The 12,520-nt window shown below is 43.8% G+C and overlaps 1 protein-coding gene across 2 annotated transcripts in view; it reads left to right on the forward strand.

Moving 5' to 3' along the window:
• The first annotated feature begins 1,043 nt into the window (after positions 1-1,043).
• Positions 1,044-12,520, forward strand: part of LOC137313324 (NACHT, LRR and PYD domains-containing protein 3-like) — a 55,218-nt gene continuing 43,741 nt past the window's right edge. Inside the window, exons 1-6 of one of the 2 annotated variants that reach the window (XM_067979437.1) lie at positions 1,044-1,712; positions 4,302-4,468; positions 6,527-6,622; positions 8,576-8,742; positions 9,057-9,228; positions 9,334-9,399. In XM_067979437.1, the coding sequence (XP_067835538.1) occupies positions 6,559-6,622; positions 8,576-8,742; positions 9,057-9,228; positions 9,334-9,399 (469 nt within the window). In that variant the 5' untranslated portion in view covers positions 1,044-1,712; positions 4,302-4,468; positions 6,527-6,558. Of the gene's footprint in view, positions 1,713-4,301; positions 4,469-6,526; positions 6,623-8,575; positions 8,743-9,056; positions 9,229-9,321; positions 9,400-12,520 lie in introns of those variants that run through there. The other variant, XM_067979436.1, reaches the window with a different exon arrangement.

A 12,520-nucleotide genomic window follows, 5' to 3' on the forward strand; every position in this document is an offset into this window, starting at 1 on the left:
TTAATCAGTGATGGGCGGGGGGAGGCGGAGAGAGGGAGAATGACAGAGAGCCTCTTACTTTAATCAGTGATGGGCGGGGGGAGGGGGAGAGGGAGAATGACAGAGAGCCACTTACTTTAATCAGTGATGGATGGGAGGAGGTGGGTAGAGGGAGAATGACAGAGAGCCCCTTAATTTAATCAGTGATGGGCGGGGGAAGGGGGGAGTGATAGAATGACAGGGAGGCCCTTATATTAATCAGTGATGGGCGGGGGAAGACGGGAGAGAGAGAAAGACAGAGAGCCCCTTACTTTAATCAGTGATGGGCGGGGGAAGGGGGGAGGGATAGAATGACAGGGAGGCCCTTACTTTAATCAGTGATGGGCGTGGGAAGGGGGGATAGAGAGAATGACAGAGAGCCCCTTACTTTAATCTGTACAATTTGTTTCCGTGTTTTAATGTGAATTACTGACTGCTCAGAATTCTCACATCACTGAGCTGCTTCGATTGACTTCAATAAAATTAACTTCCAGCGAATATCCTGCAATTTTCTGCGTCTGGCCCAGGGACTTCAAAGCTTGGGTTGCTCTACTTGTCGCAGATTTAATCGAGGAGTTTTGATCGGGTGGATCGGGGGAAACCGTTTCCACTGGCAGGAGGGTCGGTAACCAGAGGACGCAGATTGATGAGAATTGGAAAAATCCAGCGGGGGAGGGGAGAGATGAGTCGAATAATCTTCACGCAGCGAATTGTTCTGATCTGGAACCCAATGCCTGAAAGGGCGGTGGAAGCAGATTCGTGTTTAAAATCTACCCCAATGTCTCTGTGTATAACGGATGGTCTGTCTGTCCAGTCGCTCGCGGTGAACTTTCAAAAAGGAATTGGATCAATACTTGTAAAGGAGAAAGGAGAAAGGTTGCAGGACCATTGGGAAAGTGCAGGGGAGTGTGATTAAATGGATACCTCTTTCAAAGAACCAACACAGACACCAGGGGCCGAATGGTCTCCTTCTGTTTTGTTTGATTCAAATCAATGGGGGGATTTTTAATCGAAGCACTTACATCATTTGAGCACTTAATACGAAACTTAACTCACATCAAACCCACGTGAATTAGCTGGTAGGAAGAGTAAAGGCAACGCGAGGTTTCGGGTTATGCCCCACACGAACTTTATATGTCAGTAACATTTAGCGGAAGAGGTGACAGCGATATTGGTGTGCGCTGACACTTCCTGGAGCGCTCCACCCAAATTGTGTCGAGCAGAGAGCAAGGCGGGGAGATCAGCCGAATCCCCGAGTATCAGAGTCCTGACTGGGGACAGGGAGAGCAAGGCGGGGAGATCAGGCGAATCCCCGAGTACCAGAGTCTTCACTGGGGACAGAGAGAGCAAGGCGGGGAGATCAGCCGAATCCCCGAGTAGCAGAGTCCTGATCGGGGACAGGGAGAGCAAGGCGGGGAGATCAGCCGAATCCACGAGTACCAGGGTCCTGACTGGGGACAGGAAGAGCAAGGCGGGGAGATCAGCTGAATCCCAGAGTATCAGAGTCTTCACTGGGGACAGGAAGAGCAAGGCGGGGAGATCAACCGAATCCACGAGTACCAGAGTCTTCACTGGGGACAGGGAGAGCAAGGCGGGGAGATCAGCCTAATCCCTAGGTATCAAGTCCTGACTGGCGACAGGGCCCGTGCGGACCAGATCACATGTGGCTTCAGTCTTTTCAAAGGACGAATTGGGTGAGTGACTGAGAATGTCTGAGAGTGGGGGATGATATAGAAGGAAACACATTTCTACATTAAGTGCAGATCTCGTCACACACACGGTTCTGGGTGGAAACCAGATGGTGATCAGAATTAACGATAAAACCTAATGCAGAGAATTAATCAACACCAAATGCGGGTGACCCCATTATTCTCAGGTGGATGTTCGGGTCGAATTGAAACCCAGAGCTACTTTAATCAGAACTAATGGGATTGAATAAACCTCTGCTAAAAAAATCTAACTGAAGGGGGTACTGAGTGAGTCTCAAAATGTCTGCCCCTGAGTGACACAAAGTAACAGCAAAATGCTGAATCTTGCAGAGACAGAGCTGAACGGTTTCCGTTTGTGGGAACTCACTTCCTCCAACTTTTAATCTATAAGAGCAAGAGGTTTTTGCACTTTGCATGTCGTCTGCCCTTGCTGTGTCTGATTGAACGTTTGATATGGACACGTGTCTTCTGGCAATTTAACTTGTTAAATACCGGTCTGTGTACGATCTTAGAAGTGGTTGATAGTTAAAGGTTATATTTCATCATCCTGCCGCTTCTCCCCCAACAGAAAATACACACAGTCAGTCACTCACTTATATACAGAGGCATCCTCTGTCTCCCTCTCTCACACACACACTCACTCAGAGTCATTCAGATATGCAGAGCTATTTTCTCTCTCTCTCTCTCTCTCTCTGCCTCTGACATACACAAACACTCAGTCAGTCCCTCACTGATACACAATGTGTCTCCCTCCGTCACGTAGACACACACCTGCTCAGAGTCACTCAGATATACAGACACATCCTCTCTCTCTCTCTCTCTCTCTCTCTGTCTCTCTCTCACACACACACACACACCCACTCAGTTGTTCACTGATGCACAATGTATCTGGCTCCATCACATAAACACACATTCAGAGTCTCACAGTTAGACAGAGGCATCCATTGTCTCTCTCTCATACTCATACAATCCTCAGTTGCTCACTGATAAAATCTGTTTCACTCTCCCTCTCTCTCATGTACACACAAACATTAAGATTCACTCACTGAAATAGACACGAGTTCACTTCCCCTATCTCTCTCTATCAAACACACAAAGAATCACTGACTGATATACCCACGCCTCCTCCATATCTCATATGGTACATTGCCATCTTTTGGGGTCGGTACCCGAGAGTGCCTGCCCCGCCCATTGTGTAAGGAACGGTAAACTGCCATCCTGTGGTGACACGGTGCCCTCCCCGCCCCATTGTGCCATACACGGTACACTGCCATCCTGTGGTGACAAAGTGCCCTCCCCGCCACCTTGTTCGATACAAGGTACAATACCATCCTGTGGTGACAAAGTGCCCTCCCCGCCCCGTTGTATCAGACACGGTACAATGTCATCATTGGGGACACCGTGCCCTCCCTGAAGTGTGAGTCCTTCGATCATATCCATTGTGTTTGGACAGTGGCCCCAATAAATCTTTCAATTCCAATTACGCATTCAACTATTGATATTTTTGGGGATAGTGATTTGATTTATCCTAAAACTAAGAATGGGCCATATTTGTTCACACATTCTACTTCAAATGATTTCGTTACTGATCGTGATTTTATCTAATCAGAGATATTTTATTACAGGCATGAGAATGAGTTGTAATCTATCGTCCAGTTCTGTACATCAATGACCATTTATAGCAAAATAGAAACAAGTTAATTGCTGAGAGCTTCTATTTTCTCTTGTTCTCTTAAATATGGTCAAAGTTCCCACCACATTCCCACACTGAGGTGTTGTTATTACAGTTAATACCTATTTGACAGTTAAATATTGTTATTAAAATGTCTCACTTGTAGTTACAAACGTTCCTTCCCCACCCCCACGTGCCAGAACTTTGGAGTTTGCAGCTAACTGGAGACACATCCAGCCTCTGAGTCAGGAACTGTCAATTCAAGACGGTTAGAAACCCGGTCCACAGTTGTTACTAGGACTTATACTCATCGCAGTGTCCAAACAGTAACACTCACAGCAGGGGAAATCTCTTCTTTCTGTGATAAATCAGTCCCATGTTATGTTATGTTTTGTAAATATTCAGTGAAGTGAACTCACTGTAATAGTCACACTTCCCAGTCACGGTGTTGGGGCAGTACAGCTGCCTTCTGTGGGTAGAACCATATCCCTGAGGATATTGTCCCATCAACTCTCCCTGTTTGTCGATGATGCTACTAAAATACACTTGGAAACTGGGGGTCTCGCCCCTGGATGGAGTTCAGCCAGAAAATATAAAGGAATGGTCACTGATTCACAAATAGCAAATGTGATCCTAAAACCAGGGGCGGGACATGGAGAAGGAATTGCCTCTAACGAGGGCTGGAGAATGAAACGATCAAATATTGTGGTCGGGATGGTAAAGAGACATGGAATGTGAGAACAGAGTTCCTCAAACAGTGTGTTTATTCAATCAAATATTTGTTGTTCAATTGTTTAAGTTTCAATTACTTTCATTTAAATTCAACATTAGAGGGAAAGTGCAGATTACATTCTCCTTCACACAGTCAATGTTTGTCTCATTTTCTGCCCTGCCATTATTAGATCTCCCGGTGAATGACGGAGTGATTGAGAAAAGCCCACAGCTGGAAGTAAACAGGGATTGTAGACTGAGGAACAACAGCAGGTGAATCAGCACAGGATTGTGAGAGCAGCAACCAGAGAGAATCCTTCCGATTCAAAGAGCTTCCATAGATGGACTGGGGAGAAAGGTAAGAGAAAGTCTCACTTACTCAGATAAACACTGGTCCTGTTGACGGTCCACAAAGGTTACAAGTTAAGGGGCGAAATGGTGAGAATGAGACTGGGAGAGTCTGATCACCGAGTACAATTATCCAGCATGAGGCCGTGCAATGAAATGTGAAGTGAGATCAGTTTCTATCTCAAAACACACAGTCACTGATGAATCTTGTGTGTGTTTTGGAGTGAAGGGGTTTGATCGAAGAAGTGGCTCCAGTCCGAGGCAGAGCCCAGCAGAAAAACAGTGTCTCCCCGCCCCCAGCATCAAATCGGAATGAACCCACCTTGATAGCCCTCATAATATCGATATTACGCTGTGTGTTAAGGTAGTACCAGACAGTGTTACCGAATTCAAATATATTTCAGATCCAACTATCAAAATCAATCATCTTACTGGGTTTTACTTAATGTTATTTCCCATCAGTAAATCTATTTCTGAATTTCAAAATTACAGTTGAATTAAATGATTACCATTTCGATATAATTTGGTGATAAAATGATATGTAGATCTTAAATTTTAATAAAGATTTGTAAAATTTCTTCCATTTGATTATTTTGTGTGCGGTGTCACAATAAAGACCATCCTAAAACTCACTTCTTTGACCAAAATTTTGGCCATTTTCTGTCTGATTCAGCATCTGCGAAGCGCCTTGGGATGTTTTTTCGATGTTAAAGGCTCTGTGGTGATGCAAGTTGTTGCTGTTGTGTGTTTATTATACTAGTGTCAGTGTGAGTGAAACAGCAGGAATTGAATTTTACAAAGTCTCAAACTTGGTTATAAATTAATGCCGGAGAATAACTTCAAATATAGTTTGGAGAAATTACTGATCCGAGATTTAATCATTTTTACATTTCCACAGTGGGGAAAGGAAATGGCACTGGGACTGATAGTTTGATTGGGAGCACATTCGTGAGACACACATACAACTGCCAGTCACAAACGTGATTATATAAAAACAATCAAATCCACCACTTGAACATTGAGACTGTAAAACCCAGAACGACATTCTCTAAATAAATATTGTGCATCACCTGAATGTTTAAAGTTACACGATTCATAACATTATACATTAGTGTTAATGTTAGAACAGTGGTAAATCTCCTCACTTCCTACAGTGCTCATTAGTGTTAATATTAGAACATTGGTAAATCTCCTCACTTCCTACAGTTTTCATTAGTGTTAATGTTAGAACAGTGGTAAATCTCCTCACCTCCTGCAGTGCTCATTAGTGTTAATATTAGAACAGTGGTAAATCTCCTCACCTCCTACAGTTTTCATTAGTGTTAATATTAGAACAGTGGTAAATCTCCTCACTTCCTACAGTGCTCATTAGTGTTAATATTAGAACAGTGGTAAATCTCCTCACCTCCTACAGTGATTGTCAGGTGCTGACACCATGGGGATGTGGTAAATATATTCCAGTAGAAACACCAACCAGGACACCTCTCCATGAACACACGGACACTTTCACTGCCCAAAGGCACCAGAGGAATCCCACCCAGCTATATATTGTGTATGAGGATAGATATCATATTCATAAAGTATCTGAATTTAATGACGAAACTCAACAAATCAAAAATATTCAACACAATTTGTGAATAAAAATAACACAATTGCCTCAGACTGTGTTAAACCGAGTGAAGGGTCATTTAATCCATCAATGATCACCCCGCTCCAGATTTCCCTCCAGAATATTCACTGCCTCAGGAATAAGGCTGGTTCTGGCCTGTACTGTGTGAGTAAATCTTACCAAGGGACGCTCCCAGTTCAGAGTCTCTGCCGATGGGTTCCCGTCTGGAACTGGGTTGTGGAGATCAGCGGGACTCACTGGACTTCACTGGGCAGCTGTCCATGTCACACCTGATGTGGAGCGTTGATCATAACACTCGGGAAATGCTCGATCCCAGAGCGAACAGCTGTTGTGCTGATGGGGGAGGAGAGACTTGGAATCATGTTTAACAAGGCAATGCTCTCCTGCTTATTTTAATATTTCCGTCTAACCCTCCTATTTATATTATATTTATTACAGGGCATCAGAATCTGGGAACGTCTGTCACCACCATGGCTGAAGGTTCAAACAGGGGAGAAGTTCCAACATCTTCAACAAGAATGAGAATGTACACAGGTAGGTTCAGAAAATTCTTCACAATAAAATTTCCGTCCTGACAAAGGGTCCAGATCAGGAGCAAGAACCTGCAGTTCACACAGGAAGATGTAACAGTACAGATACCGTGTAGATAGAGGGAAGTGAGTGACCATCTAGAGGCATAGTGCAGTCACAGGTGTAGGGATCTCCTGAGTACTGGAACTGTCCAATTGATACCTGATGGCGGGGACTGTAAGGTGGACAGAGACAGTGACTCAGAGGATGGTCTTCCTGAGTAACAGTGTGAGGCCAGGGAGCAGGGGGACACCCCGAGTGGGGCGGGGGTGAGAGGCAGGTGGGACACAGGAATAGGAGAGTGATAGTGATGGGATATTCCATAGTCAGGGAATAGAAAGGCTCTTCTGCAGCCCTGAGCAGGTCCCGATCTGAACCGATCAAGAACAATGGTTTTACAGACTGGGTGAATGGAGCAGGAGGGAAGAGTTCACGGTCTTGGCGAATAGAGTGAGTTTAGGGAGAAGGGAAGTGACGGACACGATATGAACTGACCAACAATGGTTTTACAGACTGGGTGAATGGAGCAGGAGGGAAGGGTTCACGGTCTTGGCGAATAGAGTGAGTTTAGGGAGAAGGGAAGGGGCGGACACGATATGAACCGACCACCATTGGTTTTACAGACTGGGTGAATGGAGCAGGAGGGAAGGGTTCACGGTCTCGGGGCACGAGGGTGAGTTCAGGGAGAAGGGAAGGGACGGTCACGGTCTGAATCGAACAACAATGATTTTACAGACTGGGTGAATGGAGCAGCGGGAGGGTTTCAGCTGATAATCTGGAGGGTGGGAAATATCCGGGTCTGAGATGAGAGAACGGAATTCATAAAACTGTTGGAGCAGGAACAGAAGATTTATGAAATAATGAAAAGTTATTGGCAGGTAAAAAGGAAGGTGGTTTTGAAGTATTGAGAGATAAAGTCACTTGGTATTAAAAAAACACAATAAACGGAAACGGGTCAACATTCCAAAAAATCGGAGTTATGGTTGAATTTTATCTCTAAATATACAAATCACTCCAAACACATTTGGAAAATCAGAATCATGAGAGATGTGATCTAGTATCTGCAAGACAGGGCCTGAGTTTTCACAGGACTCAGAACAAAACGTTCTTGGTTATCACATTTTGAGGAGAAAGAAAAATACCTCTGGTCGCCAGTATTAATAAAGCTTCTATGACAGAGCTAGAACAATAACAACTTGCATTTATATAGCGCCTTTAATATAGTAAATCTACCCAAGGGGCCTCACAGGAGCGATTATCAAACAAAATTTGACACAGAGTCAAATAAGGAGATATTAGAACTGGTGACGGAAAGCTTGGTCAAAGAGGTAGGTTTCCAGGATATTCCAAAAGGAGAACAGAGAGGTAAAGAGAAGGATTTGGATCTGAGAAACATCGCCGAGGTGGATAAATCACTGGCCCCAGAGATAACACATCCGAGGCTGTTAAAGGAAGTCAAAGAGGCGATAGGAGGGATTCTGACCCCAATTTCTCAATCCTCGCTTGTTATCAAAAATATCCAGGTGGACTGAAGGAGCCCAAGTAATGTCTCTGCTAAAATAGGGAGAGAGGGTCAACGGGTAACTGGAGACCAATTAGTCTCCGTCAGTAGTGGGCAAACTCCTAGAATCTGTAATTCCAGGTCGAATTCGTGAACATTTAGAGATACAAGGGATGATCAGGGGAGGCTGGAAATGATTCGCTGCAGACAAGCCGTATTTGACAAATCTGATGCAGCTTTGTTGAGAGGTGACTATATAGGTCGATGGAATGTATCACATGCGGTGTCTCTGGGTTTTCAGAAGGTGTTTGATAATGTGGCTCACAGGAGGCTTCAGCCGTTTGTTATAAGAGGAAATGTAACCGCCTGGATAGAAAGTCGATAATGTGTTTAGTTTTCTCCATTTTTGCTCACAGATCCGAACACTGCAATCACTGAGTTCCTGACAAAGTGCGACGACTATCATCTGTTCCAGTTGACGAAATTCTACCGGGACAGACTAGAACAGGCGATTGAAGAAGGGGTGGACGGAGTCAGCTCGTTGTTAACATACGAGAGGCATTTCAGTGGACAGGAACATCGGGTAAGTGGGCTGGAAACAGAATGAGTTTGGATTATTTAAACATCAGGGAAATAACAGGATATCAGATCTTAGAATCAAACAATGTTACAGAACAGAAACATGCCAAATAGGAAATAAATGGATCAAACTGAAAATACAGTAAATCTGAAACAATGATACGATGAGAGGAAAATACCCAGTGGATCGGTGAGTGCTTGCACAAAGGATAGAGGAACGCTTCGGGTATAACTTTTCTGTGGACTGAAAAAAAAGGAAACAGTTTCAGTGGGGTTGGGAAAAGGAGAGACCAATATATTAATTATTATTCTTTACAGAAAGTCGTTGATCTCGTGGAGAAGGGAAATAGAGCTGACAGTTCCAAACTTCTCCTAAATCTGGTGATGGAGAAAGGCTCGCGGGCCCGAAGGGTGATGTGGGAATCCTTTGTGAAAATGCACCATGCGGTACCAAAGTTGGACAAAATACTGAAAGAGATGCAGGAACTTGGTACGGTAAAATCAGACACTGAATTCAATTTCGGATTGAAAAACTCCAGAATTTACTTTAATATTACACAGATCTGATTTCATGAAAGCTCATTGATTTAAACAGGTCCTGATCCATTTGATTATATGAACATCGGACGAGGTTTAACTGAAATACCCAGTCAGCTGAAAGGTAAGTGATGAAATGGAGATTTCAAACCATTTATTTCACTTCTGAGAATCAGAATGTTTGACTGTAGACTTTTATTTAGGGATTGTCAGAATCTGGGAATCAGAAATTCAAAGGGTGGAGGGTACAGAAATGAAACCTCGTTAGGAATATGCGGAGGTTGCATTATTTCACTTAATCCAGCTGATGATCGCCAGCACTTGTTAAATCCCCACACACCTGGCAGGATTCAGATACACTGTGAATACCCATACAAACCTGGCATGATCCTGATACACTGTGAATCCCCATACACACCTGGTAGGATCCTGATACACCGTGAATCCCCATACACAACTCCTATGAGGCACATAGAAGCTCTGGGCTCAGAATTAATGAGCAGTGCCTTAAGCCAGACTTTAAGGTTTACCGACTACTCTAGAAATCTGGCCCACCATCAACGGTAGGGAAAGAGGTGGAGAAATGCAAAATATTAAAACATTTTCATTACACAGCACAGAATGAGACTTCGGTGTTCGATCTGATCTGAGAAGATGTTCAGATGTTCACACAATAGATCATTAATCCGTGGAGAAATGTGAGGGAAAGACAATATTCAGGGTAATTCGGAAGTTCTGGGCTGGCTTCCTAATGGCAGTGAAAGAGAGAACTTATTCTACTCAAAGAATAGTCCTTTAACTCGGGGTCTTTTTAGACCCAATGGAATGACTAATGGCAGTGAAAGAGAGAACTTATTCTACTCAAAGAATAGTCCTTTAACTCGGGGTCTTTTTAGACCCAATGGAATGACTGATGGCAGTGAAAGAGAGAACTTATTCCACTCAAAGAATAGTCATTTAACTCAGGGTCTTTTTAGACCCAATGGAATGACTGATGGAAACAGATTTGTAATTTCCCAATCCTGCATTGTAGGAAATTCAGACCAAAATGAAACAACAGAGTATAATTATTGGGAGAACAGTTGATATGAACTGTGAATGTTTTCTGCTCTAACATTACACTGAGTGATGTGGGCAGTAGTTCTAATTCTAATTCTATGAAAGGACTGTTATAAAAACACATTAAATATAGGTGCAAAGCTGCTGAAAAATTGTTCACAATTTCTGAAATACAATATAACGGGAGAATGATTAGAGACAGGAAAAGGCCATTTGGCCCAAATAAGCCTGCCTCTTTTTGAGAGATGGCCCCACCTACTCCTCCTCTCAGTGTATCCACAGAAACACGTTCAATTGTCTTTTAACCCCACTTACACTGCCCCTTCAGTGTGTTTCCCTGGTAACTGGTTCCCCGCTCTCTGACCCTTCAGTGAGAAAATTACCCTGATTTCTCTTCTTATTTCCGACTTTAAATTTTCTCCGTCTCTAATTATTTTCGTGAGTGTGAGCCTTTTTCCTGCATTAAAGTTGTGAATTACGTTGAAATGATTCAATACCGAAGTCTCTTACACTAACAAGATACATCAAACCCTCTCACCATTCCCTCAACCTAAACTCCTAATACCTTAAATTGTCTTTCTTAATCCCCCCTGTACCTTCAGAATGTCAGTAATATTTACCTGTGATCAGGTGACTAAAGAAGTATAGGTCTGATACAATAACATTGAAACTTCTGTTCATTCACAGTCTGTCCCTCTCCCAGTGCCCACAATATCCCAGATAAACTGCCCGAGGTCTGATACAATAACAGTGGAACTTCTGTCCATTCACAGTCTGTTCCTCTCCCAGTGCCCACAACACCCCAGATAACCTGCCCGCGATCTGATACAATAACAGTGGAACTTCTGTCCATTCTCAGTCTGTCCCTCTCCGAGTGCCCACAATATCACAGATAACCTGCCAGAGGTCTGATACAATAACAGTGGGACTTCTGTCCATTTACATTCTGTCCCTCTCCCAGTGCCCACAATATCCCAGATAACCTGCCCGAGGTCCGTTCCAATAACAGTGGAACTTCTGTCCATTCACAGACTCTCCCTCTCGCAGTGCCCACAATACCCCAGATAACCTGCCCACGGTCTGATACATTAGAATCATAAAATTTTTACAGCACAGAAGAAGTCCGTTCAGCCCATCGAGCCCCTGCCGGCTCTTTGCAAGAGCTACCGAGTTCGCCACATTCCCCTGCTATTTCCCCGTAGCCCTGCAAAACTTTTCCTTCAAGTATTTATCGAATTCCTTTTCGAAAGCCACGATTGAATCTGCTTCCACAAACCCTTTCAGAGAAAGCAGTCCAGACCATAACTACTCGCTACTTAAAAAAAGTTTATTCTCCTGTCGCCATTGGTTCTTTTGCGAATCACTTTCAATCTGTGTCCTGTGGTTCTCGACCGTCCGATCAATGGGAACAGTTTCTCCTTATTTACTTGACCTAAACCCTTCATGGATTTGAAAACTTCTATCAAATCTCCTCTCAATCTTCTCTGCTCCAAGTGGAACAACCCCGGCTTCTCCAGTCTATCCACGTAACTGAAGTTCCTCATCCCTGGAGCGATTCGAATAAATCTTTTCTGCATCATCTCTAAGGCCTTCACATCCTTCGTAAAGTGCGGTGCCCAGAATTGGACGCAGTACTCCAGTTGTGGCCAAACCAGGGAATTATAAAGCTTCATCATCACTTCCTTGTTTTTGTCGTCTATGCATCTATTTTTCAAGCCAAGTATCCCGTATGCTTTTTAAACTGCTTTCTCAACTTGTCCTGTCACCTTCAAAAATTTGTGAACATACACCCCCAGGTCTCTCTGTTCCTACACCCCCTTTAGAATGATACCATTTAGTTTATATTGCCTCTCCTCATTCTTCCTGCCAAAATGTTTCACTTCGCACTTCTCTGCGTTAAATTGTATCTGCATATGTCCGCCCATTCCACCAGCCTGTCTATGTCCTATTGAAGTCTATCACTATCCTCCTCACTGTTTACTGCACTTTCACGTTTTGCGTCACCCAGATCCAAGTCATAAATATATAGCAAAACAAGCAGTGGTCCGAGTACCGACTCTTGGGGAACACCAATGTAAACCTTCCTCCAGTCCAAAAAACAACCGTTCACCACGACTCTCTGTTTCCTGTCACTGAGCCAATTTCGTATCCATGCTGCCACTGCCCCTTTTATTCCATGGCTTTCA

The sequence above is a fragment of the Heptranchias perlo genome, unplaced genomic scaffold (assembly GCF_035084215.1).
Source record: "Heptranchias perlo isolate sHepPer1 unplaced genomic scaffold, sHepPer1.hap1 HAP1_SCAFFOLD_47, whole genome shotgun sequence".
NCBI lineage: Eukaryota > Metazoa > Chordata > Chondrichthyes > Hexanchiformes > Hexanchidae > Heptranchias > Heptranchias perlo.